A 20,670-nucleotide genomic window follows, 5' to 3' on the forward strand; every position below is an offset into this window, starting at 1 on the left:
GGGGCGTAAGGAACTGGAACCACGAGACTCTTCCCAAGCTAATATGAAAAAGACCATTTTTGTAAGTAAACGTGGGAGGCAAACATGCCACTGCTTCATAATGAGATTTAAGGCCTTACATAGTGTGAGGAAACACCTTTTGTGACAAATGAATCGCTGCGGAACGACGGCAGTCAATCGATAAGGAAAGTGACAGGCTCACAAATAAGGCGACTGCCAAATAAGCATTGAACACCTTACTTCCACTTCCAACATCTCTGTGGAAATAGAAACACGACCAGAACAAATGTACACAATAGACTGGACATACATTACACACTTCAGGTGTCATTGTTTCCCATTACCCCAAAACGGGACCGGCTCATTGATGATGGCTCACACTCATTACAACAACTACAATCAGTGTAATGACGAATCCATCCATCCGTTCTCTGTGTTATATTCGCTTATCTTCACCAGGGTCGTAGGTGTGCTAAATCCCATACGAGCCGACTTTGGGCGAGAGGTAGGGGGCACCAGGAACTGGTCACGAGCCAATCGCTGGGCACATGTAAACAAACAGCCATTCACACCCACGTTCACACCTATTGAGAGATCTTCAATTCACCTACCGTGCATGTTTTGTTTTTTTTTTATGTGGGAGGAAACCAGAGCACCCGGAGAAAACGTGCAAACTCCACACAGCGGGGCCGGAGCTCTGATTTCAACCCACAAACGTGTTAAAACAGTCGGCCACCATGCTTATTTTTATTTATGCATTTTTTTCAATTTGATTCTATGCCAATCAATCAAAATATTGCGTTCCATGAAACCAAATCACTGGGCTTATTGACCTTTCCGTAATGTTTGTAAACAATAGGCACCAGGTTAAATCTAGGTGGGAGAATGTGATTGGCTACCGCTGACCTAAAATGGAAATGATGACAAACATTTGTTGTTTGGGGTTACAACACCAGATATACCCCAAAAGTTGAAGATATTCTTCAATTTCCTTCCAAAAAAAACCTCAGGATTAATCCACCAGAACCTGTGGGTCAGAAGCATAAATCAAGTCGATGTAAATATCATCGGGTTTGTGGAAGACATTTTTGGAATATTTTTGGTTGGGTTGTCTTGAAGTAACGTAGCTAAACATAATGGGCCCTATTTTAGTGAGCGGCATAAATCCGACGCAGCGGGTGGCGCAACTTTGCACCAGGGGCGGGTTAGATAAGGGTGTTGGTAATTTCGTAGACCAGCCCAGCCCGGCGGATGTGATAGTGGGGCGGGCTGTGCCACTGTGGGTGTGTTTACAGCGGACTTTATTCAAATCAAAGTGGCTAGCTTCATTCCCTTTAAACGTAACACAATGACAGTCTCGACAGACCGGTCTGCCAAATTGGCTAATGTGCAACGAGCCTTGCACGGTCTACGAAAATAGAGCCCCATGTCTACACAGCTAATATCAGTTAGCTGCCCACTTCACGGTCAAAAGAGCACGTCTGTGCCATTAATCTGAGCAACAGAAAAGTCAATTATTTAGCCAATCCCTCAGTGATCGTGTTAACTATGTCTGAGTTTCTGGATTAACCTGTTGGAAGCAATTTACCTTCCTTAACATCTCCTTTTTGGTTGACACTTCACATATTCAAACTGCAGCGGTCGAGAAGAAGGCTAAAATGATCATTTATTAAGCCATTAATTGTGTTTTCTCAATCGTTCTACCTTTGTCAAATGACACGTAAGGGTTTGTTCACTTGCGGTACAACCGGGAATCGCTTGAGCTTTTGCCACCCAGAAGTACTGTACATGTGAAATCATGGTGCAAAGCTCAATCATTTGTACACAAGCGCTGTACATTTATAATAAAAGTTCCACTTACCGTTCTCTGTGTTTTCATGTTCCGTGTCGGTCAGCGTCAGATTTGAGTTCGCCCTGCTGGAGAGGCACGAGCTTCGGCCCGACTTGGGATTGCCGCGGCCCCACAGCCGGATGGCGTGCTCCGGAGATACAACGCCGTCCGTCTCCGTGTCGGCGTCCGAGCCCACGCTAACAGAGTATTCGCGGTGCGGCATGCCTAGCTCGCCCCGGTAGGTCGCCATGTGGTGGGCGGACGGGAGGGCGTCCCCGAAGCCAAGGTCTCGCAGGGAGAAGTCGGCACCTGCGGCCAGGCATGGAAACGTGAGGCTGATTTAATATGATGCCGGGTGCATCATTTAGCATAATGGAGATGTTGTTGTCTGCAATGTCGGCTGCATTTTGACCTTGAGACATGCAGGATGCAGACATAGCTTTTAAACGTTTGTGATATTATTACTGCTTACAGTATGTAGCATTTAGCTTGTTGCTAGGCGACTAATGAAAGCCTCTTGAGAACATGTCGACTTCCATTTTTAACAACCTGCATGTAGTGAATTTGACTGCGTGGTTGAAAAATGATCCAAGATTCCACATGGGAGCTCCTGAGCGTAGAGTAAACGCTAAGAATTGTGTCGCTTGTGTGGAATTCATTGTCCTCAACAGGAATTCAGAACATTCTAAAAATCTCTGAAAATCAACAGAGATGAATTCATGGCACGGTGGACGACCGGTTAGAGCGTCTGCCTAACAGTTCTGCGGAACGGGGTTCAATCCCCAGCTCCGCCTGTGTGGATTTTTTCATGTTCTCCCCGGCCACTCCGGTTTCATGCATGGCAGGTTAATTGACAACTCTAAATTGCCCGTAGGTGTGAATGGTTGTTTGCTTGTATGTGCCCTGCGATTGGCTGGCGACCAGTTCAGGGTGTACCCCGCCTCCTGCCCGTTGATAGCTGCGATAGGCTCCCTTGTGAGGAAGATGGATGGATGGATAATTCATGACCAATGTTCCCAATCCAGTCCATCCCTAATACCGGGTGTCAGAACAAGAATTGATTTTGAAGGATGTGAACCGAGCTCATGCTAAAATAACAAAAATCCCACCTTGCCGACCGAACTCGTCCACCTCGTGGTGCACCAGCTCCTTGACGCGGCTGCCGTACGCCATGCGGGCGTCGTGGTCGAAGGCCTTGAGGGTCTCGGTGGAGCTGTACGACCTGGGCTGGGTTTTGCCGTCGTCGCTGTCGGCCGAGGAGCTGGTGTAGCGCCGCTCGGGGGGTTCCTGCCGGGCCGTGGTCAGCGAGCGGTACGGTCGGCGTTCCTTCACTTCCATGGCGGTGGCGCCGGCCTCCTCCCCGCTTGGTTTTTATCAACAAACGTGAGTCAACGAGGACGATTTAGTCTCAGAGGTTCTGTTAAACAAACAATGCCAAACCTTGTCAGCCACCTCGTGATGAAAAAACACAATTGTTGGCAGTTATTTGGTGCAAAATGTGCAAAATCACCTTGAGTCTCTGCAATACCCAAGATCTTCTGACAAATGCGTAAGTTGCTGTGCCACTTTTCCCAAAACATCGATACCCCTCGTGACGATAAACACAATTAATTAAACAGTATTATCGGATTACATTTAGCAGGCCTTTTCTGTTCAATTTCCAAGTGTCATTTTCATGATAACCAAGAGCTTCATGAACTATTTAATGGAGGAAGTAGCCAGCTACCTAACACACTGATCATAACACACTGAGCGTTGAAAGTTGATTGTGCATCTTTTTCCCCCCCATGATTTCTTTGCTCTGAAGCACGTGTGGAAAAAGCGGCGACACGTGTCTTCTGTGAATCGTGTTGTTTGCGGGTAACAAATCATCAGCGGGGGAGGAAGCAGCGTCCGACAAACGCAGGACGGCGGTGCGAGCCAGCAGAGATGATCGCATGCGCAATGCTTGCCTCTCACATGAATACAGCTCAACAGACACATAGACGATTGCTCATGCAGATAAATAGAGTAGCGCTATATTAAAAAAAAGCTGAATTCAAATGAAGTGGATTTATCCTATGGTCTAGTGGTCCCACGGAAATCTTTAAAAATTCAGCCTCCGAAACCAGTTCCACCGAGCAACAAGAAATTTGCTGGGCACGTCTATCAAGAGTAGACCCACAAAAAAAGTCTCAAGAAGTCACCTGCAAAGACACAAATCTGTCATTTTGGTTTCAAGTATCCATTTTAGGATGATTTTGACAATTTAGAACTGAACTCGACAAGGTCAGATCTTAACCAAATGATTGAATTGGTGACATGCGACTCGGCAGACCTGTTAATTATGACTCGACCCACGTTAGAAAAGACAGGAGAATTCAGCCACTTAAGGGTCTTTAACTCAGATGCAAACAAAATCGGTGCACATGTTTCTCATGAGTTCGACCCGCAGAAACGTTTCAGGAAACTATGTCCTCAAAGTCTGTTTGAAGTGGCCATTTTAGGGTCATTTTGGCTATTTTGAGGGTTTCTTTCAAAGACTTGACAATCGGTGGGAATTCCAGGGCTCGTAATAGGAGAAACTACAATGGAATTTACTGTAACGAACTTCAATCGGAAGCGGGTAAACTACACTCATGGTCGACGTTACATTTTCAACCATTAGCGATTATGCCTTCGAGGGTTGGCGGGCCATGGTGTACAAGTTTATTTGGGAGGGTACGCCGTGAAAAATGGGGTGCGAGGCTCCATTGATCACTGCTCGCAGCTGAAACGTCCCCGGTGCTTCCCATCAAGTGAACGTCGTAATGCCAGCCGACTACCAATGAGGAGGCCATTACTCTTTTGGGAACAAAAACAATACACTATGGGGAACATTCTCGAAACTTTAGAAAGCCTCTCCTTCTCTCGCATTAGCATAGCGTCAAGGAATGGTTGAAAAACAACCAAATTAGCACGCGAACCCAGAGATGAAGAGCTCTTACAGCTGGCGAGTGGGCGGCGTTTTCCGCGCACCCCCGTGCGGCCGAGGTCCTCGCACGGCGGCCCCGAGTCATTAATCACCGCCATCCTTTCAGCTGTCGATACGTGCAAACACAAGGCAACAATGGCAGTTTTCAAGCACGTTTTGCCCCCAAGCAGAGGCAAGTTGGCTCCAACAGGGGCCATTGTTTCCTGTTTTGTTCTCCCCAAGCAGTCGCTAGCGTAGCATCCCAAAATGCATCGACCTCCACCGAGGAGGTTATGTTTGCATCAGCGTGGGTGGAACTTCCTGACAACACGTATTCTGCCATGGGTGTTATGATGACATTGCTGCTGTGAGTGTACATGCTGATGACATGAGAATTCAAAGTATCCAAATAAATTCCCCTTTTTTTTTTATTGGGCCCCCCCAAAAAATGGAAGAATTTATTTATTTGTAGTTATTTCACAGTTGGGTGCAAGTTGAAGGCTATTTAATAAATGTGTTTGTTACTCCATTTAGTCATAGATCTAAATTGCATGTGTTCGTTATTTAACATTTATTTCATTATTCAGTCACGACATAACACATAATGAAACAAATAAATTCAGACTACTTACTCCATATTATAACATATTTAATTTGACTTAATTTCTGGTTTAACATCTGCTTTTTTCCATCTCATATGGATACCAACACTTGTAGTATTAGAACTACAGTGTATTCAGCTTACTAATTCAAAAGCATCGGTATTGGTATCGGCGATACCGGCCCTGTATATACTTGGCATCGGATCGATATCAAATTGTGCAGGATCGCCAAGTGTGGGGGATTCCAGTCACGTGACTTGACTCGTCAAACTTAAGTTGTCAGTGTTAGTACTTTGGACCTGCTCGGCAAAAAACGATGAAAGAATCGACTTGACTTTCCCCCTGCATTCGCCAAGTCTCGCCTGTTTACATTGAAAGAATTGCTTTTTTTAGACAGCGAGCCATTTGTTTCGGTTCGTTTTTTGTTTTGTTTTTTTGTGTAGCCTGCGCACACCTGGCAAGCCACCAACATTTTCTGAGGCGGAGTGCAGAGGCCACCTCATGGAGCAAGGATCACGGAGCGAATACCGAGTAGGATTACATTTGGATTCAAGGATTTGTATTTGTATTTGTATTTTTGTATATCAAATCGGTGGAAAAGAGGATCACAACATGCCAGGTTTGCAACTCATACAACTACAAAATCTAAATTCAGCTGACATTGTAAAACCCCACCAACACAGGTAAGCTACGTTAGCTTCAGAATTTAGCTTTAGCTTTATGACTATTTTGTGACTTATTTTCCCACCTCTTGAGTATCGCACACCCACCGGCACCCGATAATAAGCAAATGCTTTGATTTGACTGCAGCGCCTTCGCCGGACGCGTCCGAAAGAGACAGTGGCTCCACTTTTCAAGCATTATCATCATCACAGGAGCGAGGCAGCTGAGAAACAAGGTTAACGAGGCTACACTCGCAAAGACGAGTTATTTACAACCGCCGCTGACAAAGAAGATAGCGAGCGTGCCCTTTTTATTTCCCAAAAGTTCTCCCCACTAACAGCCGAAGCCGCAAGTGCATTATCTATGCAATGATTGCAAATTGATTGCCGGGGACATAAGGAATGACGGATGGTCTGTTTTGCCAACCTTTTTTTGAATGCAACTTGCTGACTCAGCATTCCTCAATAGCATTGTCCACATCTGGCAAAAGGTGCCGCGTTATCGGTCTGAGGCAAGTCATGTTAAAACATCTGAAATCAACAATGCATTGCACCCATTCAAGTAGATTGTCGCATTGTCCGTGTAGAAGCGCACACGCAAACGCACACGGGCTCATGAAATGATCCGCAAAGCACATCTTCATCTGTGAAGAAGTTAGCACATGTAAGCAATGCTGGCCAACTGGGACGAGGAAAATGTATAATGTATGCAATTTATCATTGATGTATTATATACCAATCCACCATATAATGTTACGAAACTGCACATTAAGAATAGGAATAGGAATTGAAGAATAGCTTCACACTAGATCGGGTTGCACATTTTTGGAGATTTGCAAAGTTGGAAACTTTCCATAGGAATGGATGGAAATGTAGGGGACTTCATCAGAAATAAAAATTGCAAATTAGTCTACTTACTGAGCCGCAGTTGACGAATACTTAATTCAGTTGAACTTGCCTCAAAAATATAGACAGTATATCTGAGCCAATAAATCAACCAAGCAATTGTAAAAGTTGTGATTGTTCAGTGATTGATGTAAAGCTCGCTCAAATAAATCGAAGTAAAGCTGTCTATCCTTTTATACATGTATAACTGTTACTGCAATTTCTTGTGTTTTTTTCAACAACAACCAAAAATTGCCAAAAGGCAGTAGAGTACATTATACATAGGTATAAGAAAAATGAAGAAAAAAAACTTCCACATTGTATTTATTTTGACCAGAATAAGGGTTGTATAAAAGGTGTACTTACATTCCAATATCATATGTAGTGTCTGATGTTAAAATTGTATATATTTTTTCACCGTCCACCCGAGAATCAAGGCCTCCTTGATGGCAAATTCATAAAATCCTAAATATTTGGGATTTCATTCTGATATTTTCAGAGGTTGAAGTGGGCATAATTAGAGATGTCCACATGCACGCAATCTAGCTCTCTAATTAGGCAAAGGTATTTGTCTTCGTCATTCCAACTTCTCGGATGAAACAGGAAGTGTAACTCTGTATACAAACACAGTGCGGCTCAGCCTCTGGCATTTCGACGTCAATCTCTTACTGTTGAACTTGTCTTCATTGTTCTTTTATTTAAGAATACAAAATATTGCAGTTCCTAAAAAGAAAATATCGTATTTAATATGTTATATATGCTACATATATATTTTTTTGTAAAAATGATTTGATTCATTTGAGAAGTTTTCATTTATTGGAGAATTTACTTCCCAGCTCTCGGCAATTCCCAGATATGCTCCACCTCTATACAACCGTGTTGTATTTAAAAAAAAAAACAAAAAAAAACGCACACATCACTGCCTATTACAGTCGCAAAATAGTGAAAAACCTAAGTGAGATACTTAGCGGAATTATCCCTGTAATTGACTAATTTGGCCTTGGTGGAGGTCTGCGCTCCACAAGAGTGTCACAGTAGTTTCAACAGAACTTTGTAAAAACAAGCTTGACCGAAAACAGCTGATATGTTCAAAAGAGGACTTTTCCCAAAACAGCCTCCAGCGAGCACGCCACTCCTGCGGTGTGAGCCTTTCGCTAATCTGTCAAGGCGATCCAGACGTCAGCCCCCCGCCGTGCACAGCGCAGGGACCGCCGGGCCCTGTGAAAACACCGCTTGCTTGTTTTGAGCCCGGCTCGTCGTCGCGACCGTTGCTCCGGTGTCGGGAGTCACTTAAAAACGCAGTCGAAAGGGAGTGGGAGGCAGACTGGGGGGGGATTGTGGCTGCAATATAAATGCAAATGACTTCGTGCTATCCATCACGCAATTAGCGAATGTGCTGAGAGTTGCTATTCAGTGCAGCGGCGTATAAATCTCACCTTTTCTATTGCCCACCCTAATTAACTGAATGATGCTCTTTACATAAGACGCAAAAAAAAAAACAACAACAAAAAAATGGACTGGCTAGTGGCCAACGGAGAGTTTGTAAATGTTAGCCTCGGATTCACAGATTGCCACGAAATTTGCTGGTACCAATAAACAAGGAAAACTATTCCACTGAAATCGATTTCCAAAAATAATTTCGTTTAGTTTATACATACCTATAGATACCACAAGATGGTGCTAAACAACACCCTTATTGCTTTGACCTAAGCACATTTGAAAAATCGTTTTTTCAGCAAATAACCGAGGACGCATTTTAAAAAATTTCGAATTTATGACCATGCAGGGATAGACAGATGTGTGAATAATCCGTTATATTATTTAGCTGGTTTCAAAGTTGAAAGTCAATTTTTGGTCTGTTTCGAAGGCATACACCTTGTACCAAAATTCAAAAAGGGTACAGTATACTAGACCAGTGAATGATCAATTAACATGATGCAATTTCACTTAATTGTCCCAAAAAGGACTTTTTCCCCCCTCCAAATAATGTAGGTTTGTTCATCCATCTATGCCTGTGACATATAGTGACAAATACATATTAGTCCACTAGGTACAATTAACCTGTGTATACATCGTTGCCATTCAGACAACAGAAAGATTTCCCCTTAACAAACACCTCTTGGGAGAATTTTCCGATCAGTACCAAATTTGAAAGGGGGACACATTCAAATATTCGCAGGGGATTACTAGCGACCGATTCGTGACACAAGTAATTGACGCCCACCAAAATGTACGATTGCCTAAATTCAAAGTTGAAAACATAAATATACCACAGAGTGTAATCTTAAAACAACATAATATTATAACTCACCTTACAACATTACCCTTAAAAATAAATGGCAAACGGTACTGGAAGTGCCACTTCCACTAACAACCCAGGCTAATCTTAGTTCGACCCTGACACACTAATCTTGTCTCACAGTCGAGATGTACCATTTCAACATACTTCCTTGCTACCAATCACTGCACTTTTCTATTTAGACAGGGCTTTGGCATCGTATGATATGCTGTAACGACGTAGCTGTCATTTTGGTTCGGAGGGGAATTACAATTTGTACTTTGCCGAGCTTTGCGCTAAAAGCATTGAACTCGACCAACATGGCCGCCACAGAGCAGCCGGCAGTGCAACGCAGTGGACTGTTGGGCAGATTTCAGCGACACTGTCCATTGAAAGCAGAGAAAGCTGCATACACGATCACTTACTCGTCTTCTGTAAGTCTTTCACATGGCGGGCCTCCATTGAAAAGCCTCCTGGCTCGACAGAAAGGTGGGCTTTCAAAACAAACTTTGGCCAGAGAGGCTTGTGTGTGCGCGGCCGTGCGGGGTTGGCTCGTTCCGCTGAATGGCTCGCCAAACAAATCGGAATTCAGCTTCAGCAAATGCAAGGCTGAAGGGAGCGGGGGGCGGGGGTGTCGGGTGCCATAGCGACTCCTTCCAGGATCAAAAGCTAACCCCACCAGCGCACCGGTGCGTTCAACTGAATACGTAAAAAGGCCTTAACATAAACAGAAGACGTCTATGACTGACTGCAGCTGGACCTCGCCGCTGATCACTCTCACGATGAGCTGGGTCGAGTTGCAAATGTTTAGGACTTGGGAGTCGCTTGGTAAAAATCTCTGAACGTTTTGACTTGACTTAGTATTCATGGGGCTCGACTTGTCTTCAGACTTGAACAACATGACTTGACAAATTTGAAAAATCTTGTCAAGACAGTGTCTCATTTGTTTTTGAAAGCAGATTTGGTGCGTTGTGGGCAAACCTGGCAACCCGCTCGTCTGATATGAGGCCACCTCATGAAGTAAGTATCGTGGAAGGATTCTGATCAACTCGGGAAGCATGCATATATTTTTCAACTCAGAGATAAGACCCAGCAACAACGACATCTAACTTATTCCATCGGTATAAAACCCACAAACACAGGTAAGCTACGTTAACTCCCTACAGTTTAGCTAGCCGTCACCGCAAATCATATTATTAATAAAAAACATATTATTACATTAATTAACACGTCTCTGTCAATCAAAAACCTTCTTATCATTACAAAGGCACCATTGACGTGTGCACACAATAAGCAGGATTATTTATGAACAACACAATCATATCCCCGGCGTGATCAAACTAGCAAACAGCGGGAAGGCGCGCAATTATCCATCCATCACTTGCGCAAAATTGGGCCAATTTGCTCTTTGATGGATTTTTGCAGCATTTCAAAAGCAAATAGGAAAACAGCAGGCAGGAAACGGTGACACACGACAGCTATCGAATCGTGTTGTTAGAGAGCGCAAAAGCGGCCGCTGTCCGATATTAACATGGGAGGGATCCTTCCGCGTGGTAATGCAGTCATTAAAAAAAAAAAAAAAAAAAGCCTAACCCGAGAGGAGAAAATTGTGGCGCTCCAACCTCTTACTCCCAAAAAAAAAAAAAAAACGCATTTATTTCTCACTGTTTTAAAATAAGACAAAATATAATCAAATTGCAATAAAATACATCCATTTATCCATTTTCTATACGTTTATCTGAATTAGGCTTGCAGGTAAGCTTGAGTCGATCCGAGCTGACTTTGGGCGAGGGAAGCGTGTACACACCGGCCAATCGCAGGGCGCATATAGACAAACGACCGTTGACATTGGACGATTTTGAGTCGTCAATGAACCTAACGCCGAACAACCACGTGTGTGCAGGCAGGTTTTGGTTGTCCTCAAAATATTTCCTTTCATTTTTTGTGATGTACTTTAAAACACATTTACAGTTCGCTATTCGCTCACCAGCGTATTTTTGGAACCTGTCCCGAGCTAGTCTCTGAAAAACTCCCTCGTTTGCGTGTTTTTATTAGGCTAATCGGAAAGTAGTAATTGATGTCGAGGAAGTTTCTTGAAGTGGTACATCGCAACTGAAAATCTTTGTATGTCGGAGAGGAGGTAAGTTTAGCCTGGGTCGTTAGTGAAAGTTACAAGTGAGTGTCTGCTTCATGTGATTTTTTTTCAAAATCAAATAATCTGTAAACCATCTATTTTTAAGGGCATTGCTGTAAAATGAGTTTGAAATGATATGAGACAGTTTCAAATCTTCATATAGGCAATTACACTCATAAACATTTTCAGGGCAGTGTGTCAAGTACCGGTACTTACATTTCATTCGCTCAGTCCCTACCTGTCAAGAATAGCAGTGATTTACTTGACTCTGGAATCTGAATTTTTTTAAAATGACTTTTTTCTTGTACAGCGTTGGCTTCTGATCAGCGGTACACACTCAAATGTTCAGGTACATCGTTGACATGGGGATGGCGGGCATTTGTGTTTGGCCACGTCTCTGTTGCCACATGCACGAATCGGCTTTACGAACTGACTAAGTGAAATTCAGCGACTTGGCGATGAAGCGCTGCGTCAATGAGTGAAAATAGAATCGAATCTCTTTAGGCACTTGCTTTATTGGGGGGGAATATGGGTAAAACGGAAAGCGGCGGCTTTGCGCAAGCGACACTCGTTCACAGTCTGGACGTAAACTACTTCTCATCTCTGAAAGGAGTCTTCAGAAATGTCCAGTCAAAGTCACTCGTGGCTAATTTGAGAAATAGTCACGAAGGTCGCACTGAGTAGCCCTCACTGGGTCGCAATGACCTTGCGCTGCCCACTCTGCTTTTGCATGAGACAGCAAGAAAAACAAATCAAGTGATTTGGACCACGGTGTGGATGTGAAGTGTGTTGTCATTCTTTATCCTTGGTGGATTTTGACAGAAGAACATCAGAGACCTTTTGACACCTGGGAAAATATTTTAAATTGTGGGGGGGGAATAAAATGCCTCCACCAGCAGTCATTGAATCCATCCACTCAGTAGGAAAGGAGACCTTTTGTCAGGGGTATTCAGGTTCCTGAGGCGAATGCGACTGATCATGACACGAAATGTCCGATGGCGCTCGCACCGCCGGCTACGGTGCTTTTTTTGTGCCCCCTACTCCATCCGTGCACTCAAACGCACTAACCCAAACAGCAAAGATGCACGGCGTCGACGTGGGAAAAGGCCCTTTGGTCTATCCAGAGGTGGGCAGCGCTGCACCTTTGTGATGTATAAATTGAATCCCGCGGCTCGAGGCCACAATCAGTATCGCTGATCTAATCAGGACAGAAAAGGATACTTCCATCAATAAAACCATATAAGAGTCAGCAAGTGCCCATCACACCCCGATCAATCTGATTGGGTCTGCCTCTTCTCTCCCGCGCTCTCCTCCGCAGACTTTCATGGGATAGCTGCATAGAAGTCAGGACGTACAAATAGTTGGCGCCTGTACTTCAAACTTTCAGGTATATGTACTTTGGACTATTTACTTTTCCTGGCGATGTTTTACTTTCACTCCCTCAATTTTTAAAACGTCTATCTGTCATTTTTAATCAGGACTTAATCACACAAAATAGGCGTGTTACTTTTTTCAAGTTCTTCGAATGACGACAATCATGTAAAAAAAAAAAATGCAGAGAATGGGGATCTTAATTGGTTGAATAATTAAGATCTTTGGGACTTAAAAGATGGAAAAAACAGGGACAGCAACGACATGGAAGAACATGAGCCGGGGAGCTCGAGCATGCACTATGTTGCAACAGGTTGGTTTTTTTTTTGTCGAATCGTGAAAAAAAGATAAAGGTATTTTTTTCAATTGTTGTTTGATAATTGTTATTATGTAATTTAGTTGTTTTTGTTTTGTTTTTGTCTTTTTTGCTAGTCAGTTCCAAAGTTAGCAAAACTATGGGAACACATTTTACGAGCATAAAAGGCCAAGTCACAGTAATAAATGTTTTCATTGTGGCAAGGTATGAAATCGGGTATTGTATGTAGTTCACAGTAAGACTTTAGAGTCACAAACGTCTTTACTTAAGTAGTCTGTACGTTTTTTTGTTTTTTTGTTTTTACTTATAGCTAGATGGACAAACAGACAGACACACAGATATTTATTTCATCTACAAGGGAAATGTATTCATTTTGAATTAGGAGGAGTTGAATTAGTACTTCTACTTTGACCATTCTAAAACTCTCTAAATCTCATTCACTGCCATTGACGGCTGTTGAATTCAAATATCCATGTTGCGAAGAATGGATGCAAATGGAAGCGACGGTTGCTATTCTGGTACAAAGACACAACAGGCTGATAATGCACCTTCATTTTCGGTGAAAATGCAACCGTGTGGTTGTTTTGAGTGAAAAACGGGTCGAACAAAAGCGTGCCTCGACAGCTTTCGAGACAAGATGGCTGACTCAAGAACAGAGAGTGAAAGCGATGATAGAAGCAGCTTGCATCATTTCCTGACACAGCCTAGATACAAAGAGTCTTTGAATGCAAGCTTTTTGGGAAAGGGTCCGTTTCATACCTGCTGAGGACCTCACTGAATATGGTCATTCTGCGGCCTGATTTCAGAACGCCTCAGGCGCTGTCCGGCAAGCGGCGAGTTTGGCAGGCAGTCGCGTGAGAACAGGTTTACGTAAACTTTGGAAATGAAAGTTTTTGAGTTGTGTATTTCTTTCTGTAAAGCATCAAGGGGGAGGAAAACGGATTAACATTTGCATTGGAATACTTTAGTTATCGCACGCTCTCCGATCACAGCTGTAATTGTTTTCTGTAATATGAGCTTTATTCTGTTTGTGTTGTTATGTAATGACAAATGTTCCATTTGAGTGATTTGGAACAATATTTGATGAAAGTGCAATTGCAAGATGCAATGGCATTTCATGTGTCGCTTTTTCAATATTGTTGACGAATCAAACGTAACTAGCATTATATGAAAACATGGTCTGGTCTTCAGCCTGGTTTACCCCCAAACGTTTCCTCTTACTAACGCTGATGTAGACCAGAGGCTAAAAATCAGAAAAATCCCAATGTTTAACGCACTGCCGTGTTTGCGGCGGAGCCAAACCCTCCCACCGCCTCAATGGGCGGTGGGCAAACACGGCAATCGTTTCATAAGGAAACAAAGCACTCATGGAGCCGCGAACAGAAGAATGTCTCATGGCAAACACAACGGTGGCATGTCACACACGCACACGTCCAGACCCCCCACCGACCACCCCTGAAAATCCGCTGACAAACAGCCATTCACGTGGACCTCCCAACTCTTAACGGGAAAACAGCAGAAAATGAGAAGGGAAGCTTTTCAATGGATTGAAAACATCCTGAAGTGTTTTGCTGATAGTTTTGCCACTGAGGCAAACAAAAACATCTGTGTTCTGAGTTATTCTGCAGTCGTCATTTTGATGTGAGCGAATTCTGCACGACCACATACAGAAAAACTTTGTTTCCACCTAAAAGTATGCAAAACAACAACAGCAGCAACAACTAGTGGTACTGAGAGGACCTTAGGTGTTTAAAGGAAATCATATCGAGTCAGGAATGGAGCTATCGCATCTAATTGCAATGAATGTTGAATGCATCATTTCTTGCCACTGTGGCAAAACTCAATCTGCCACTAGGGGGCACCTATGATTCTCATGGGAGGGACCTTCATGACGTACAAGACCTTTGGTCGACCTTGCGGAGCTATCACGAGTGTCCTGTTTTCGGGGAACTTTGCTACCGTACCGCCCAAAAAACTCCATTTCTTCCCAATTTGCCGTCAGCCATCTGTGTCGTACACATGGTTCACATTTTGGAGCAGTCGGACAGAATCTCGAGAAGGAGCTGGAAGCGTCCTTAGGAATCCCACTCGTGTTCTAGCCAATACTGCAAGATAATTGGCTTCTGCATCGCAGAAATGACACACTGCGCAAATGTCCAAAGATGAGCACATTTGGCACCAAAGAAATACAATACAGTTTGTTCGGGTTAGGTTGAAAAAAAGAGAGGATGAACAAACATCTTCAACAAAACCTTTTTTCCCAAAAAAACGTCTAATCATTTTCATATATAGAGCAATATTTCTATAGTTTTAGTGTGAAGGGGAACATTGATACCAATTCTTAGTGCATGTGCCCAAATAATCATATTTTTCCAGCACATATACAGGGTTAGGATTAGGGTTAGGGTTAGGGCGGGCTACGATGGGGTTAGTGGGATTACAGTTCGTGGGATTCATAGAAACGCCACCACGCTGACGTTACATACTTCCGCTCCCGTGTGCCGGGATACAGCAGCCAATCAAATGTACTCCAGCGAATCATATTGGAGTGGGGGGGTGGATTCACGAGTCGGATTCCTAATAATAATAAATATGGTCAAATGAGCATAAAATGGCGACTTCAAGCCATTATGGAAGACTTTAGCTTCTTTTCAGACATGACTTTGGCTCTCTGACAGACATCCCGACCAAATGACAGAATTTCATGTAAAATGGGATTTTGGGTCTGATTGTATTTTTGTACTCCTCAATTCCGATTTGTGTTTTGCTTTTTTTTGGTAGGCTAAACAAAACATACCTACCAAACATCTACATTATTTTCACCAGCATGAACAATCCCGGCAAATTTGGCGACTTTTTTTGGAGTTTGTATTTGGCCTGACATTGACAACGATGAAAAGAACAGTGAAGTGTGACTCGCTGAACCGCAGTGTCGCTGGCTCCTGGCAAAATGTAAATATCAATGATGACTTTGTCTGCAAATTATCATCAACGATGCATGCGGAGAAAAAAAAAAGAATGCAACCGCCCTTGGTAAACAAAACAGCGCACATAAGCTGTAAAGCTTTTGAGCGTTTCGAAAAAAATCAACCGCTTCATCGGGTATAAACTACATTACCCATAATCCTCTTTGTTTTATCTGCTCAGCATGAGGACGGTGGCATTATTCCAAGCTTTCCGTTTTCAAAGCCAACATCTTGCATAATTTAACTCTATCAAGATGGACCGACCGCAAACTCTGCGACCGCGATAAATAACCCCAAACCAGAACGACGTAAAACATTCACTATTGTAGAACTTCGCTGGGAAAGTAAATACTTGCGACTTCTGTCAAACGAGCACGAATATAACAAGATGTTTACGTTCGCATGATTGTGGTTGTAGTTTGCAGTGGTGTACAGCTGTACTGTCATGCCGAGCGATATTTCTAATACCGCGGTGCGTCTGCAAGAGATTACTTACCACCGGAACCCGTGCTGTTCGCGGTTTGCAATAATATGCGCAGTCTCGTTATTGCCGGAGGAGGTCGAGGATATGACTCGACACACGGGAGAGGGGTCGAGGACCCGTGCTAAGCCAGCTTCAATGAAAATAGCAGAGGAAGCATTTGAACAGTTGCAAAGGTGATTGCTTGGTTGCGTTTGGGATTTACAGTCTTTAACTTGATTTTACATTTGTATGCTGCTTCAGAATGTTACAATTAAAAATAATGAGAAAAAACGTGAAATATTGATTTTGTACATTTAAAAAAAAAAAAACTTTTGATGTTGCACTTTCCCCAAAACAAGACAAACGGTTGACGTTCCACTTTCTTAAACTAGAAATAGTTCGTTTTCAATTGCAATTTCCTAAAAAGAAAAACGATTAATGTTCCACTTTCCTGAAAACAAAGGAAACGGTTAATGTTGCACTTTCCGAAAAAAGAGGCCTGAATATTGATGTTGTACTTTAATTGAAAAATTCCCCCCAAAAAATACAAATAAAAATCAATAAATAAAACTTTGGATGTTTCCTGAAAACAAGTGATTGGTTGATGTTGTACTTTCCTAAAAGGAAAACAAACTACGCATGTTGCACTCTTCTGCAAAGAAGACACACTATTGATGCTGCGCCTTGCTCGAGAGAAAAGATTCCAGTCTTTATCACGAAAGGGTTCAATCTTTTTTCAGTTAAGAATGCTCAAATCAATCTTGGCCCTGTCATGGATTTTGTTGGGTCTTTGAAGTTCCGCCGTGTTAATCTACGTGACGCCATCACGCGGTTTGCTTATTCAAATCTTATGTTCCGCTTTCAAATAAGCTCTCGTAGCCCATTGATGAGCTCATGCCAGGTTTTTCCTTTCTTTCTCGCCGCCATAAAACCAAGAGAAGCGAGCGCTCGTCGAGATCGGAGGCCGACGAGGACTCTGCTCAAGTGCGCTCATTGTCTCCCGTTTAAGTGGGGTCAAGAAAGACCACCGCCCCCCCCCCCCCCCACCCCGAGTCCACCCCGAGTCCCCGAGTCCCCGAGCGGGAAGCGTCGGCAAAAAACATCCACTCTTAACCCCCGGCATACCAAGTAGGCTCTCCCGGGCACAAAGGCTGGCTTTGTCCCGGCGCACTCAAGGTGCGCTTTCACGAAACCCTTCATAAGGTGAACTAATGGGGGGGTGGTGCTTGTTTTTAGGTGGGGGGGGGTTCTCAAACAATTGGGGTCCAGGGGTGACATTTTTCTAAGGACACCTTCATAATCCTAACGCCGGTTAAACATAACTACCACGTGTATGCCTGAATCCCATGGGAATTCAAAAGTTACCTATTTTTGAGGGAAAATAAGGAGTTGCTTTATTGTTTGTTTTATTGGATCTCTGATCAGTCCCAAAGGTAGGCATACACTTTTCTAAATGAAGCCACATAATAATGTATTGCAAATGACTTTGCGGACCCCCAAGCTACCGTTCACTGACCCCTTGGCGACATGGACGACGCCGGTTTGAAAACCGCCGGAGGAGAGGACACGCTAGGACAACTTCCAAACGAGGCAGAAGACGAAAGTGCCCACGGCCGAGCAACGGAGTGAATAAAAACACTCGACAAATGAAACTTAATTGAGGTCAGCGTGATTGAAGGCGAAGACGGCTTGCCGCATCGCTTCCAGATGGCGAGCTGTTATTTCGCCGAGCGGATCGGACGCCTGTAACCCGAGCCTCCGAAAGCGGGGGCCGCCGATACTCTGCAGGTTTGAGGAGACTTCAAACCGGGCCGCTGTTTGGATATGAAGGGGGGGTGGGGGTGGGGGGCTAAGTGCGTAAGTGTATGTAAGTGTGTGAGGTGGGGTTTGTGCGGCGGAGCAGGAAGAAAGCGTGTTGAACAAGTTGGGAAACAAGCACGGCGGCTTTACTCCGAATCCTCGTCGGAGGGTTGTTTAACCACAGCTGGAGAATCCCGTCGTTTCGCTCGATGACTCTGTCGTCTCAAGCTTAAACGACGGCGACCGTTTTTCCACATTTTTGTAATTCAACACATTTATTTCCCAGCTCGTATTCATAAAACTAACCATTTCGGTGTGCGAGCATACACTTCATGCCAGCGGTGAGGGAATCGAGTCGCACGACCTGACATGGAATGATGTGTATTGTGTTTTCCATCAGATGGGTGAAAAGAGAACGGCAACATGCAAGCTTTGCAACTCGAAGGTAAAAGACACAACACAACTACTTCCGCATCTCACGTCATCCGTCACTGTAAAACCCACAAAGACAGGTAAGATACGTTAACTTCACAAATTCGCTGACCAATAGCTATTCAAATATGTCGGTTATGTTTATCAGTTTATCAGTTTATTTTTGAAAGGGGACAATGCAATTTCATCAAACACATGAAGTACACATGGTTAAAAAAGCCCGAATTAGCCAGAAGGCTAGTTTTCATCTGTAGTCCCCTGGCCATGATGTCAAAAAGCAGTCAAATAAATACATCTACAAGACAATATCATACAGGATACATCATCAAACTATACTATTAAGAGAGAATCAAACCATACTTCTTTTGATCATAACAAAAAGACAACATAACATACTTGTCTTTTAGTGTTGGCAGCTATAGGTGTTAACTAGCCACATTTTGTGATTTTTTGTGAAGGCCTTGCCTTGTATGTTGGAAGCAGTTGAACCTCGTTCCACTCACCAGCGCTCCTCACTGACCGGGCCGACTTACTGAAAGTGGAATGAGACGGTCGCCTCTGACAGAGCCTCGAGTGACACGCTCAGAGCCGTTTCTTTGGCTGATGAACTCAGCCAGAGGAGCTGGGGCCAAATCGTGCAGTAAATTTGATTTATAAATCAAATTGAAAATCTGCAAATATGTGAAGACGGTCCCAGTTTAAAAGACTGTATTTTTTTGAAATTGCACAGTGATGATAGTGCCTTGGTTTTTTATCCATCACTTTAATGACTTGTTTGTACAAAACTTCCAATGGTTTTTTTTTTGCATTCTGACCAGCCTGGGACCGACTGGTTATGCAATAGTTAAAGTGACTAAGAATCATCGAATGCAGGTACATTTTTGCAGCTTCAGTTGACATTTCATTCCGAATTGCACGGAAATTTGCGAGGTTTAATTTGATATTTTGACACAATTTGTCAATATGGGCTTTAAAGGAAAGCTGTGAATCTATTATTAACCCAAGATATTTGTATTGGCTGACAATTTGCATTTTTTCTCCATTAACAAGTATGTCGGGGTCAGGTGATACTCTATTTGTTTTAGTGAAATACATGCCTACAGTTTTAGAAACGTTTAGCTGTAGCTGCAGCACTCCTGCAACCAAGTTGTGACACAGGACATTGTATGAGTGAGTTTAGCAGCAACAGTATCTTTGGAGCGACCATGAACAAAGAAAACCGTGGCGTCTGCATACATTACGCACTCTGCTTCAGAGCAAACAGTGGGCAAATCGTTGATATAAAGACTAAATAAAAGGGGGCCCAATATTGATCCCTGAGGGACTCCAGAGGTTAGCCTAAGAGACTCTGATCTGCAGTTGTTAACTGATACAGATTGTGTTCGGTCATGCAGATATGATTCAATCCAGCTCACAGCTTTGCGAGAGAAGTTCAATTTTGAGAGCTGGGTAAGAAGAACAGAGTGATTTACTGCATCGAAAGCTTTCCTGAGGTCCAAGAACACCGCCCCTACAACTCCACCCTTGTCGAGAGAAGATTTGATTTTCTCAATGAAGAGGCATGTAGCCATTTCAGTGGAATGCTTGGATCTGAAACCAAACTGCGTGGCGTGGAGAGAGGGGGAGCTGCTGATTAAATAATGGACAATCTGCTCTGACACCCATTTTTCTGCAACTTTGGAAATGGCCGGAAGAATGCTTATAGGTCGGTAGTTATTCAGAGAAGTTGAGTCACCGGATTTAAAGACAGGATGTGTTTCATTCAGAAGATAATAAAGTCATGGACAATATGAAGATATTTTGCGAATATGCAGCATGTTGTGACCGAGTGAGTAAAAGTTGAAAAGTGTAAAGTGCAGCTTAAAATCAGAGCTGGGTCTCCTCTAACAACATTGGTTTTGGGTTTTCTCCAGTTACAAGTTTATTTCTTTGCAGGCAGGATGTCGGACAGCTCTTCCGCTCCCAGACTGTCATCCCGGCTCGAGCTTCCAAACTATT

General features: G+C 43.4%; 1 protein-coding gene across 11 annotated transcripts in view; it reads right to left on the reverse strand.

The window, feature by feature from the left end:
• The window catches only part of tenm4 (teneurin transmembrane protein 4), a 180,509-nt gene that overhangs the window by 142,148 nt on the left and 17,691 nt on the right, over window positions 1–20,670 (reverse strand). For 10 of the 11 annotated variants that reach the window (XM_061781959.1, XM_061781960.1, XM_061781954.1 and 7 more), the window contains exons 2-3: window positions 2,941–3,248; window positions 1,862–2,140 (exon numbers count right to left, since the gene is read on the reverse strand). In XM_061781959.1, coding sequence (XP_061637943.1) covers window positions 1,862–2,140; window positions 2,941–3,169 — 508 coding nt within the window. In that variant the 5' untranslated portion in view covers window positions 3,170–3,248. Of the gene's footprint in view, window positions 1–1,861; window positions 2,141–2,940; window positions 3,249–20,670 lie in introns of those variants that run through there. The other variant, XM_061781956.1, reaches the window with a different exon arrangement.

Source organism: Phyllopteryx taeniolatus, chromosome 8, assembly GCF_024500385.1.
Source record: "Phyllopteryx taeniolatus isolate TA_2022b chromosome 8, UOR_Ptae_1.2, whole genome shotgun sequence".
Taxonomy (NCBI): Eukaryota; Metazoa; Chordata; class Actinopteri; order Syngnathiformes; family Syngnathidae; genus Phyllopteryx; species Phyllopteryx taeniolatus.